The sequence below is a fragment of the Cricetulus griseus genome (assembly GCF_003668045.3).
Source record: "Cricetulus griseus strain 17A/GY chromosome 1 unlocalized genomic scaffold, alternate assembly CriGri-PICRH-1.0 chr1_0, whole genome shotgun sequence".
Lineage (NCBI taxonomy): Eukaryota > Metazoa > Chordata > Mammalia > Rodentia > Cricetidae > Cricetulus > Cricetulus griseus.
The window spans coordinates 259351101-259363621 of record NW_023276806.1 but is presented as its reverse complement, the minus strand read 5'-3'; the positions used below and the strand labels follow the sequence as shown (position 1 = coordinate 259363621).

The 12521-nt window shown below is 49.6% G+C and overlaps 1 protein-coding gene across 1 annotated transcript in view; it reads right to left on the bottom strand.

Moving 5' to 3' along the window:
• Umodl1 (uromodulin like 1) overlaps positions 1-12521 on the bottom strand; it is a 48275-nt gene that overhangs the window by 24281 nt on the left and 11473 nt on the right. The window contains exons 4-8 of the mRNA XM_027394183.2: positions 11109-11227; positions 7914-8103; positions 5741-5881; positions 1773-2027; positions 19-131 (exon numbers count right to left, since the gene is read on the bottom strand). Of these exons, the coding sequence (XP_027249984.1) occupies positions 19-131; positions 1773-2027; positions 5741-5881; positions 7914-8103; positions 11109-11227 (818 nt within the window). The remainder of the gene's footprint in view (positions 1-18; positions 132-1772; positions 2028-5740; positions 5882-7913; positions 8104-11108; positions 11228-12521) is intronic.

Below are 12521 nucleotides of genomic sequence, written 5' to 3'. Positions count from 1 at the left end.
GGCTTGCTCTCTTGCTACCTCATGAAACAGCTGTTGAGAAAAGTTCCAGAATTCCTTGCTGTTGGAGTTGAGAAGCTGCTCTGTCAGGTTACGGTTCATGATCCGTACTGTGACTTGGAAAACCCGGGCATCTGAGACAGAAGTGACACAAATCAGCCAAAACCCTGAGAGGGGAAGTCACATGCTGGGGCTAAGGCATACCTGGGTGGTAGGATGCTTGCCTGACCTGCACACAGCCAAGTTCAATCGCCAGCACCAGGCACACAAAAACATCAGTCCCATGCTTTTCTGCCCATGTTGTCCTTAAAGCCTCTTATTTGATTGGTACACAAAATAAATAGAGACATCAATTTTAAACAGAGATGGTCAAACTGGAGAAATTGGTTCAAGAATCGGTAATGTTGACACCTGCACTGGAGTGAAAAGCTTGATCAGTATCGGTATCGGACACACTCTGTCAGCTGGGACAGGGACACAGGGTCCATACTGAGCTGGGTTTCAAGTTGTATCTATAGGGTCCCAAGGCCCCTGCACTGTCCTTTTCTGGGGTGGGAGAATCTGCTGAGTAGCAGGCCTGACAAGTCCTCGTATTCAATCACTACCCAGGTCCCCTACATTACAGTGATTGCTGGTCCCTGTTTGCCAGAACCTTCTAGGTTTCAGCGCTGAAAGTCCCACCTCTTTGTACCTGACGAACTGATAGGGTTGGTCCGCTGGCTGCCATGAGGTCACCTCTCCTCTAGACGCTGGAAAAAGTCTCAACATAAAGGCTGGGAACCTGTCTCTTTTATGAGGGTAAACTCAGTGTGCGCAGGCATCAGGGTGGGCTCCAATGACACCCATCCATCATGCTCCCTGGCTGTTGACAGCAGCCACAGACTAACTCCAAGGTGGTTCCATCTGGGATGGAGAGCCTGGGCCCACAGGCCAGGGTCAACCCAACAGATCACATGTGTTTGTCACACTGAAGTGTTCTTCAAGTGTTCTCACGGCTGTAGGGAGGCTGTTATCCCAGGGGAGGCATCCCTCCCAGGGGACACGTGGAACCAACTGCACACAAGCTGTTTGCTCCTCACACACTCCTGTGATAAGCCTCTGCAGTAACAACAAGCCCTATCCCAGCCTGCAGCTACCATCTGTGCTAGGGGAGGGACACACCCAGGAATCTAGGAACTCGAGGCCTCAGAGCCCCCTCCTCTTCTCACCACAGCCTCAGAACTAAGGGGGCCATCTCAACGCAATGCCTAGTCTGGTGAGGCCTGTATATTACCATGACCAGGCAGAACCAGGTGAGCCACCTGAAGGACTGGATGACCACATCAGCTGCCACCCAGTACCAGAGGTCTAAGCATAGGTCTGGAAGAATCTGTTCCTACTGGCATCGGTAGGGTGGATGCTATGAGCCACAGGACGTAGGATGTGTTCCTGTTTCATCTAGACACCACTGAGCTGCCCAGCCCTGATGACAGGAGGCTATTTAGACAGCCCTGTATGAGTCTGTGGGCACATCGTCTATCCGACATCCATGTACATCAGACTACTAACAGGCAGGTCTCCACGGAGCCTGGGAGTCGACAAGCAAGGAGCCCATGTAAGCTTCATTCAGCATCCAGTCCAGGGTGAGCCATTCAGAGAATCAGAGGAAACACACAGCAGGGGCAGCCACACCCAACCCCTGCGTGCAGGAAGGCTCATGTGACTTGCTGGCTCCCCAGAACTCTGGGACAGAAAGGCCCACTCAAGGAAGCATGGCTTTCAGGCTGGTGCCTTACCTGTCTTGACAACCAGTGCGGCAGAGACATTGGCCCCGCACCCCTGGTAGCTGACCCTCACTCCATACAGAACTCCGGCCTCCAACTCAGGCACAGCCAGAGTCCGGCTCCCCGTCCAGCTGCTTCTGAGCAGTTCTCGGCCTTTGTACACTTGAACATGGAAAGTGTGGTTCTGAGAGGAATTCAAGCTCCAGGACACGTGAAAACTGCCGCTGGTGACATCAAGTGCCATGAAGTCTCTGATTGGAGGGCAATCTAGGGAGAAATACACCTGGGCCTCAGAGAGGAAGCAGCCAAGCTTCTGTCCCACCTGCTTAGGCATCGGGGAGACCAACACGCAGACCAACTTTGGCTCATCTTCCAATAATTAACTTACTTAGTTCAGAAGCTAAGGAGGAGGACTAGGAAGATGGCTCAGTAGATAAACTGATTGCCTCAAAAGTGTGCCTGTGAATACAGCCTTAACATGCATTCCCAGGCTACGGCCATGCCAACTGCATGGGCACAAGGGTATCAGCCTACTGACCCTCAGCCATTGGTCTGGGAGTCAGACTGGGTTTCCTTCACAGTTGGCACCCCTGTTCTACCAGACCACAAATCTAGGTGACAGCTAAGAAGCTGGCAAGGGCCAGTGGATCATAAAATAGAATGGGAAGGACTCGGGTCTTCCTCGATGTGGGACGCATTCCTGGAATAGCAAGGACGAATCACGCATGATTTCGTTCAGCTGTTGTCTTGTGCGAGAATCCAGCTGCCCCACGGACCATCTGTTAAGTGACTAATTCCACAAGACATGAATCTGAAATTTGTGCTGTATTTTCCAGCAGCTTGTGTGGCTGAGCTGGTTCAACAGATTGCTCATTTGTTATTAGCTTCTAAATTTAAAATACACGTGGTCCTCGTAGCAATATGCAGCCAAAATTGGCTCTGACTCTCCAGTTTGGAAACACACACACACACACACACACACACACACACACACACACACACACACACACACACACACACACACACACACACACACACGTTCCTGTTCCACCCACAGAGAAGTGTGACTACGAATGGGCAGCCTTCCCTGGTCATGTCCCCCATCCATTCTCAGCCCTTGATCTGAAAGGCTACTGGAGGTTTATTGTGCCTAAGAGCAGAGCCAAATTTGGCTGGTAGCATAACTAACTGCAGAGAGAGCCTAGCATCTTATAAAATCTTTGACCAGAGTCAATGTGTCTTGTTATAACCTGCCTTCCCACTGCAGGGACAGATTCCTAGCCTGGAGTCCACAGATCAGAAAATCTCTGGCACACGGGGACACACGCCAAGCTCCTTGGAATGATGGTATGTGAGGCAGTCATGCAATTCTGCAGACCCTCAAGGTCATACACAGGGACAGGAGGGCTTTGTAGGCAGAATGGGTGGGATAGACGTCTGTCTTCATTTTCAATACTAGGAGACCACTCTAGAAACAGAGCCTTCAAGGTCCTTATATTACAGATATGTATAACGTGGCCTTGCTATGTCTGGCATTTTCTTAAGAGATCCATAACTTGTGAGCTCTGGGGCATGCTCCACTACCCGTCTGTTGCTAGAGTTGAGTGACATGACCTGTCACCTTCAGGGGAAGAAGGGACACAAAGCTGTTTTAGCAGAGCTCGTACACACAAAAATTTATGGGTTTCCTCCACTGAGCAGGGAGACAGTGGTATGCAGTCTCCATCTAGATCTACAATCTCTCCCCAGCTGACACCAGGATGCACCTGAGAGAAGAATTTCATGCCTGGACTTGAGAGACCTGGGGAGAAACACCAGGAGAGAAGGTGACCACCAGAGGCCACAGGAAGCCAGGAGATAACACTATGCATTACACCTGGAAAAGTTAGGAGCTGGGTGTACCCAGAATCCAGTCTGAATATCTTTGGGAAGTGACACGGAGCCTCCATTGTGCAGGGAGTAGCAGGGGAACCTTTGTAAGGAACAGAATCAGAGCTGCCTTCACACTGGCTGTGAGGTCCACTCTGTTCTCTGTGTGTATACGATGGGACCATTCTCTGAATCTTAGCCCAACCAGGCACTAATGTGGTCTGGGATCAATGTCGGGGGGGGGGGGATTTCCTACTCCAAAGCATCCCAGGGCTTTCCAGGGAGATAGTCACAGAGTCCGGCCCATAGGATAGCATGAGCTCTCTGTCTAGGTCTCTAATCTGTCCCCACTCAGCACCAGAATGCACCTGAGATAATGGACCTTCTGGGCTGAGAGGCCAGAATACCTGCATGACAAGGGGCAGAGGCAGGGGGAAATGAGTAAGTTAAAGTGAACAGCTCCAGAGCTGTCAGAGACGAGAGGTGACCACAGCTGAAATACAAGTCAGACTCTAAGGATGATAATGAAGAGAACATCACATTTCAGAAACTTGGCTGCAAAGGGACAACAACAGGGTTATTTTGGATACTAGCATCTCTTATCTCTTAGAGATACACCTGATACGACCATGATGGAAAAAGACCATGAAGGTTCAATGTTTATGGAAGGTAGGAGGAGAGGCAGGCTGGCCAAGCTGGGGTGGGAGTGTTATTTCATATCACACACACACACACACACACACACACACACACACACACACACACAGACATACACAGAGACACACACATATATACAGACACACACATGCACACACAAAGACACACACACACACACAGACACACTCACATACACACACAGAGACACATACACAGACACACACAACACAGAGAGAGAGACACAAACAGACACACACACAGACACACAGACACACATACATACTCATACACACACAGACACACACAGACACACACAGAGACACACACACAGACACATACACACAGACACACAGACACACATACATACTCAAACACACACAGACACACAGACACACATACATACTCAAACACACACACACACTCACACACAGACACACATACATACTCACACACATACACACTCACACACAGACACACACAGACATACACACTCTCACACACTTACTCACACACACATACACACACAGAGAGTGTGTTTTCAAAGCCCCCCATAGCCTCCTGACCCCTACCCAATCTTTGTCTTTAAGTCACCCACACAAAGCCAGAGATTAGCCCATATCATGCCTTTGGGCTTGAGGTGAACATTCTTGGAGTCTCTTTCTCTCTTCAGCACCTCACGAAATTAGTAACTGTCCTATTCATGGCCTCCCATGACTGATCGCTCTCCAGCAAGCATCTGAGAGCAGGGTTCTGATCCGGTCACGGCATTTCCAAGATAGACCATGCATTAACCAGATAGCTGCCGTATCAAAGAGTAAATGCAAGAGTGACCTGCTTAGGAGAGCAGCCATGGCCGCAGGGACCCAGTAGCCATTCTACATCCGGGAGCAGAGGGAACAGGAGGCTGTACACGCCAGTTTATGTTTGGGCAACATGGCACTGACGGATCTCCAGGCCCAGATGCCTAATGCTGGACCATCTCGAGTGGGGAGCATGAGTCTTCACAAAACGGCTGATACAGAGACATAGAAAGTAAGCAGTGGTGGAATACAACTATTGCTGGGAGAATGCCACTTTTGTGCAGTTCTACATAAACATGGACTTGAGGTCAGAACTTCGTGCCTTTGCCAGCCTGCCTGTGTGTATCTGCCTGTAGGCCTGTGCACTGGCCTGTGTTTGTGCCTGGATCCACCCATATGTGTGCCAGCATGTGCTAAGTGCATGCTCCTGTCTTCCTGCCCAGTGGCCAGAGCACCAATGAATAAAGTATGTCTTATCTGCCCAAATTGACTTCAACCTCCCAGCCTCTTGAGACCCTCCCTCTGCTCCAGGCTTTGGAACCTAGACCTCTCCCACCCTCATAGGAGGCTAACAGGAATAGCTGAGGTCTGTGGACCATCTGCCCTAGACATGGCCTTTGTCACTCTCATGCCATCTGAGGACTCCAGCATTACCTTCATCTGTGTGGTTCAGCTGCTGGGAAGGCAAGGTAGGCAGCTGCTGGGTAGAGACACACTGGTAGGAGCCCTCCGTGTTCAGACAGTGCTCTCCCCCAGAGCAGGCATGGAGCTCACTGTGCAAGCATTCGTTCACATCTTCGGAAAATGGAGACAGGTGAGATAGCATCACAGTTACTTACTCACTCTCCGCGGTGCTCTGGGGCTGGCCCGACTCTCTGTGGTTATAGCATGATGGGCCCAAGAGGGCCAGAAGTTTCCTGCACTAAGAAGAATCTGAAACATTGCCAACAGTTCCAGCAGGCCCTCACTCTTGGGTCTGTCATCCTCCCATCCAAGGCCCCAGGACACCTTGGGGTGTCCCACGATGAAGGGAGCAAAGCTAGGTCACCTCATAGCTAGGTTTGTTTAAGCATAAGCAGGAAAGCTCATGGTCACTCACAGAGTACCAACCTCTTCTCCTGGGGGAAAATGAGTGTGTGGTTATTAGATATTTCTCTCCACACATCATCTACTTTCTATGCACATGATTTACGGACATAACCACTTGCACCATGACCACATGTAATAACAGCCTCAAATCTAGAACCAAACCTCATCAATGCAGTCCTCCCCAAACCACGCAGTGAAAGCCCACGTCTATAACAGGTTCTAGCTAAGCATGCTCACTGGCCTCCAGGAGTGGGCCTGTGGCCAGTGGCTGAGGGGACACTTTCAGAAGGACAAGATGACAAGATGAGTGCTTCTGTCATGGGCTCCACCCAACATGACTGACACCAGGGACAAGGCTGCCCAGGAGCCTAGCTGCACCTGTCTCCAGTTTCAGAAGGAGGAGGTTATCAGTTCCCCACCCTTTGCTCATACACAAGTGAATGCTACGTGCCAGCAGCAGGCCTCCAGAGCTGAGACAGACCAAAAGGTTTTCAAAAACCTTTGCCAATCTCTGACATAGTTTTGGTTTTTTGTGTGTCTGTGTGTATGTGTGTCTGTATGTGTCTGTCTGTTTGTATGTGTGTGTCTCTGTGTGTTTGTTTTGTTGTTGTTCCTGCCATGGGTATCATAATTTCTTTCTGAAACAAGGCCATATCTAGATTTTGAGTTTTCATGTGTGGTTTGCAGTATGGCATACCATGGGCAGGTTATGGGCTTGCTAGGGAAGAGGGAAGAGAGTAAAAGAAACGTGTGTATGTGTGTGTGTGTGTGTGTGTGTGTGTGTGTGTGTGTGTGTGTGTGTCTGTCTGTCTGTCTGTCTGTCTGTCTGCATGTGTCTGTATGTGTGTGTGTGTTCTGTGTCTGTGTGTGTGTCTGTGTCTGTGTGTCTGTATGTATGTGTGTGTGTGTTTGTGTACGTGTCTGTCTGTCTGTCGTGTCTGTCTGTCTGTGTCTGTGTGTATGTGTGTGTGTCTGTCTGTCTGTGTGTCTGTGTCTATGTGTATGTGTGTGTCTGTGTGTGTGTGTGTCTGTCTGTCTGTGTGTCTGTCTGTGTGTCTGTGTCTATGTGTATGTGTGTGTCTGTGTGTGTGTGTATGTGTGTGCGTCTGTCTGTCTGTGTGTGTGTCCGTGTCTGTGTGTATGTGTGTCTGTGTCTGTGTGTGTGTTTGTGTCTGTGTGTGTGTGTGTGTGTGTGTGTCTGTCTGTGTGTATGTGTATGTCTCTGTGTGTGTGTCTGTGTCTGTCTGTCTGTGTGTATGTGTGTCTATGTCTTTGTGTGTGTGTATCTGTGTCTGTGTGTACTTGTGTCTGTCTGTGTGTATGTGTGTCTATGTCTGTGTGTGTGTATCTGTGTCTGTGTGTGTCTGTGTGTACATGTGTGTGTCTGTGTGTGTGTGTGTCTGTATGTATGTATGTGTGTCTATGTCTGTGTGTGTGTGTGTGTGTGTGTCTATGTGTGTCTGTCTGTGTGTGTCTGTGTGTGCCTGTGTGTGGGAGGGAGCACTGTGCTGGGGGAAGGTGCTGATGGAGAAAAATAAATTCCCCAAATCCACACATGGGAACTTGAGTTTAAACTTGGTTTGGGACAGAATGAGCAGATGAGCCAAACCACGCCCATGCTCTGCAGAGCAATGCACCAGAACCAGATCCCCCACATCTGAGCTTAGCCTGCTGTAACAGTGCCTTTAGAACCAGGTTGCAGAGTCAGCTTGGCAGTGTCCCCACGGGGCAGGCCCACCTTGCACCTGGATGCTGATCACTTCGTAGACTCGATTCACCATGTCATCCAACATGGCAGAAACATTTGCCACCGTCAAGAGCCGTGGAAGGCCCAGCAGCAGCCATGACTCCATGGTGAATGTGTCCCTGCCACCAGTTGAGTTCAGGTAGTGTACAGCTGGGCTCAGAGGCTGCAAGGCACTGGTGACCTGGGAAGTAGAAACAGAGGATCAATGGTAGAGGGGCACCCTGTGTAGGGGGAAGGATCCAGAAGCACGAGAAACTGAAACAAATTGTGTACACGCACGCGCGCACACACACACACACACACACACACACACACACACACACACACACACGCACGCACGCACGCATGCACGCACGCACGCACGCACCTTTCTCCTGAATACTAATGAGGCTGGGGTTGTGACTCAGTTGGCCGAGTGTTTGCCTAGCGTGCAGGAAGTCCAGGTTTGATAGCCAGCAGCACATAAACTGGATGCAGTGAGATACGGTTATAATTCTAGCATTTGGAAGGTAAGCTACAAGAATCAAGTTCAAGGTCATCCTTGGCTACCTTGTGAGTTCAAGGCTAGCCTGGGCTACATGAGATTGTCAAAAGAGATGAAGAAGAAGAGCAGGAGGGGGAGAGCAGGGGAAGGAGGGTGGCTGCAGTATCTTTCACAGAAGCAATATCTTTCCTGTCTGTGACCTGCACAGAAAACCAGAGTGGCCTTGGCTTCTGCTGCTGATAGATCCGGCCCCACCCAAACCCAGATGGGAGGCCCTGACCTCCAGCCCCAGATGTGGCCTCGGTTGGATATAGGTGGGACTGGCTAATCGGAGAGTGGACCTTGATGTTGTCCTTGTCAAAAGGGGAAAATCTGAGCTGGGTGCCATGGCACATGCCTGTGTACTTGAGAGGTGGAGGCAGCAAGTTCACCAAAACTCTGGAGTCTGAGAGCAGCCATGGTAACATAGTGAGACCCCATCTCCATCAATCAGAAGGAGAAGCATGGACACACACCACTGAACACACTCAGAGAAAGGACAGTGTGAAGAGGCCCAGGGGACAGATGGCCATACAAGACAAGGGGAAGGGCTTTGGGCCTTTGGGGTTTTTTTGACCTCTAGAAGGCACACACTGCTGATACCCTGACACAGACTTTCCAACCCATGGGGCCATAGAGAACCCTTTCTGCTAAGCCATCTATTGTTAGTGACTCTTTGCTGGGGCAGCCCCAGGTTGCCTGCAAAGCTGTGGCCTCAGGACCTGAGCCCCCTCCCCTGTAGGAATTACACCTAATGACAGGAGCAGGGGAATCTAGAGTTAAGAAGCAGACAGCAGAAGGGGAGGCCTCCTGTTTCCTGACTGATTTTTTTTTTTTTTTTTTTTTAGATTGACCATTCTCTTGCTTATCTCGTAGGATTCTTGACAATTTGCCTGTATCTCAACATCTCAACCACAGGGAAAGCAGGCAAGTTGGCACCACATAACTGACTGGTGTCTCCAAAGCAGGTTTGTAAACAGACCTGCCTCTGTGGGAGCAGAGACCTGGAGACCGTCCCAGGAGACCAAGTGCAACTAACTCAGGAGGCAAGCCAAGACCCAGCTACCCCCACTGGAACCCAGCACCTGCTGCAGCCAGGAGCCTGCCTGGGCAAGCTGGCTCCCTCCCGAGGGAGGCAACTACAGGGCTAGAGAAATAATGGGTGCAAGTGACACCGTCTCAGGACCTAGTGTGTCAGGGACTGTGGAAAACAAACGCCTTACAGGCTGTGATTGCTAATTCTGTCAACCTGATAGGGTCTAGTCACCCAAGAGTCAAGTCTCAGGGTGTGTCTGTAAGTGAGTTTCTCAGCTAGGCTAGCTGAGGTGGGAAGGCCCGCTCTGAATGTGCTTGGCACCATCCCATGGACCTCAGCTTCAGGCTGTGAGCCCAAAGAAACCTTGAGTTGCTCACTCAGGCATTCGGTCACAGATATCATTTAAATCCCAGAAGCCACCTCGCACGGAATTATGACTATTTATATTGAATGGATGAGTATCTGCGGCACAGAGAGATGAAATAGTTTATCCAAGTTCACGCCGCAGGTGCTAGGCTGGCGTTTGTACCCTGGTGGCCTGGCTGCAGAGTTGTGTTCCTAGAGGCCAGTTGGTCAGCCCCCTTAACAAATCAAGAACAAACAGGGATCCCTCCAGAAGTGGGCATCAGGGAGCTCTAGGCAGAGGTGAGGTTGCAGAAGACCCCTCGGGAAGCATCACTTCCTAGTGTCTAGGGCAAGGTAAGCATGTCCTGTCTGTCCCGTCTTCCTGGCTGGTAGATGTAGCGACTAAAGAGGGATCTCATTCTCATTTTTGCACTCATGGGACTTTATCTGTGGGGCCTAGAGGAGCAGAATGGAAATCTCCACCCCATGCTGGGCTCATTACACTGTGGTGAGCCAGCAGCAGAGAGGCCATCCCACTGGGCCCTCCTTGTGCACAGGCTCCTATCCACAATTGGGTATAAGAGCAGGCTGCAGTTTAGGGGCACAGCAGGGGGATGGAATGCCCTGCTAGCCTAATATCCCCAAGTCTGGGACAATGCTGGCATAGAAAGACATCCTGACAGGAAGTAGCTAAGACATGTCTGTAGGTATGGGTGCAATGCAGGAGTCTCTAAAGAGGGTGGCTTTCACCCCAGGGGACAGTAGGCACTCACTGGAGATGCATTTCGTTGTCACACTGGGGGATGCTCCTGGCCCAAATGGAACAGCCCAGAATTCCACAGAGTGAGAATGAGAACTTCAGGGTTTAGGAACTGCGGGGCCAAGGTCATACAAGGACACCCTTTACATCTTAATTGACTATCTCAAGAAGAAGGCTTCCTCATCCAATACAAGTGTGGCTTCAGATATTCATGCCAGAACCCACGAAATCACACCCTGATCACAACCATTCCACTGTGGGTCTCTCTGGCTTTGTTTGTTTTTCTGAGACACAGTCTCAAGCAACCTAGGCTGACCTTGCACTTGCTACCTGGTTGTGGGTGGCCTTGAACTCCTGATTCTCCCGTCTGCTTGCCCCATGGGTTGGGGTTACAGGTGAGGTTGATTTTCCCTAGTTAAGAATTCAAGTTTGGCTCAGAGTCAGTTGTTCAGGACACTGTGGGATGTCACCCCATCCTATCTGCCTAGGGAGAAACGTGACTCTCATGACCGTCACACTCACCAAAGAGTAGAGCAGGCGTGTGTGGTTCCGGAAGCCAGGGTCCTCTCGTTGCAGGTCCTCAAAGCCCATCTTCACTCGCACAGTCACATTGTACCAGTTCACCAGGATTCCCTGTGTACCTGGAGGGCAGATGAGTTACAAACAAACCTGGCCACTGAGTTACAATCCTGGGGACAGGGCAGGGCCACAAGAGGCCACAGGTGGTCAGCAGGCCTGGACGGCGGGAGACTACCTTTCCCCATGAAATGCCCGCAGGGAACTTCCTGTTGCTTGTCCTCACTCCTCTTTGTCCTGTTACTACGAAGATAACTGGCTCCCACCAGCGAAGAGTCAAAGGCACTCCCCTGAACAGAGACCCTTGGAACACAGTTGAGCCTACAGCCTTCGTTCGTTACAATGTAATATGCAATCAGTCTAGACCCTTGGAACACAGTTGAGCGTACAGCCTTCATTACAATGTAACATACATCAGTCCAGCCTGCCACTGTTTCCTTATACTGACAGCAGATAGGATGGTATGTAATATTCTATGTAACACTGTTTATCTTAGATATCCCCTACTGTCTAGGTGGATAGGGTAAGCACCTGACATTAGAGTGTCAGATATGACTATATACTAGGCATCTGCTGTCACATGTCGTGCATGAACATTCATATATGGCCTATTCAGTTACCCTCAGAAATGGTGAATGTGGGTTCCAAGACATTTGGGGGGTCATCAAAGGCTACAGTTATGTAGTCCCCTACATAACTGAACAAACCTGGCTAGAGATATGGCTCAGTGGTTAGGAGCTCTGGCTGCTCTTCTAGAGGTCCTGGGTTTGATTTCCAGCACCCACATGGCAGCTCATAACCATCTGCAACTCTAGTACCAGGGGATCCAATGCCCTCTTCTGGCCTTTGCAGGTACCATACATGCAGGCAAACCACTCAGACACATAAAAAATTAAATGAATAAAATTTAAAAAATACTTAGAGTGGACATTTGTTTGCATGTAAGCAAACTTCCTCCCAGACACTCTAACCATCTCTAGATGGCTTATAGTGCTATATGCACTGTAAATACCTGCCAGTCTTTGTATATGGGTCATTTAGGAAATGTGATTTTTATTAGTGTCCTTATAGGTCCAGTACCAATGTGCCCACCTCAGGTCTACTTGTATAGGACACTTCGGCAACAAAACATTTTTCAAACATTTTAAATAGTTTGGATACAGAACACTTGGGTATGGAGGGCAGCTGCAATTCAGGAGTATAATTGACATATAAAAGAATTATGATATATTAATTCTTGCTATTACATATGCTAATTTTATAACTATATGCTAATAGGGCAATATAGTATATGTGGTATGTGTACATGTATGTTTGTTTTCTGTATTTCTTTAGTCATGAACTTTAATCCAACTTTGT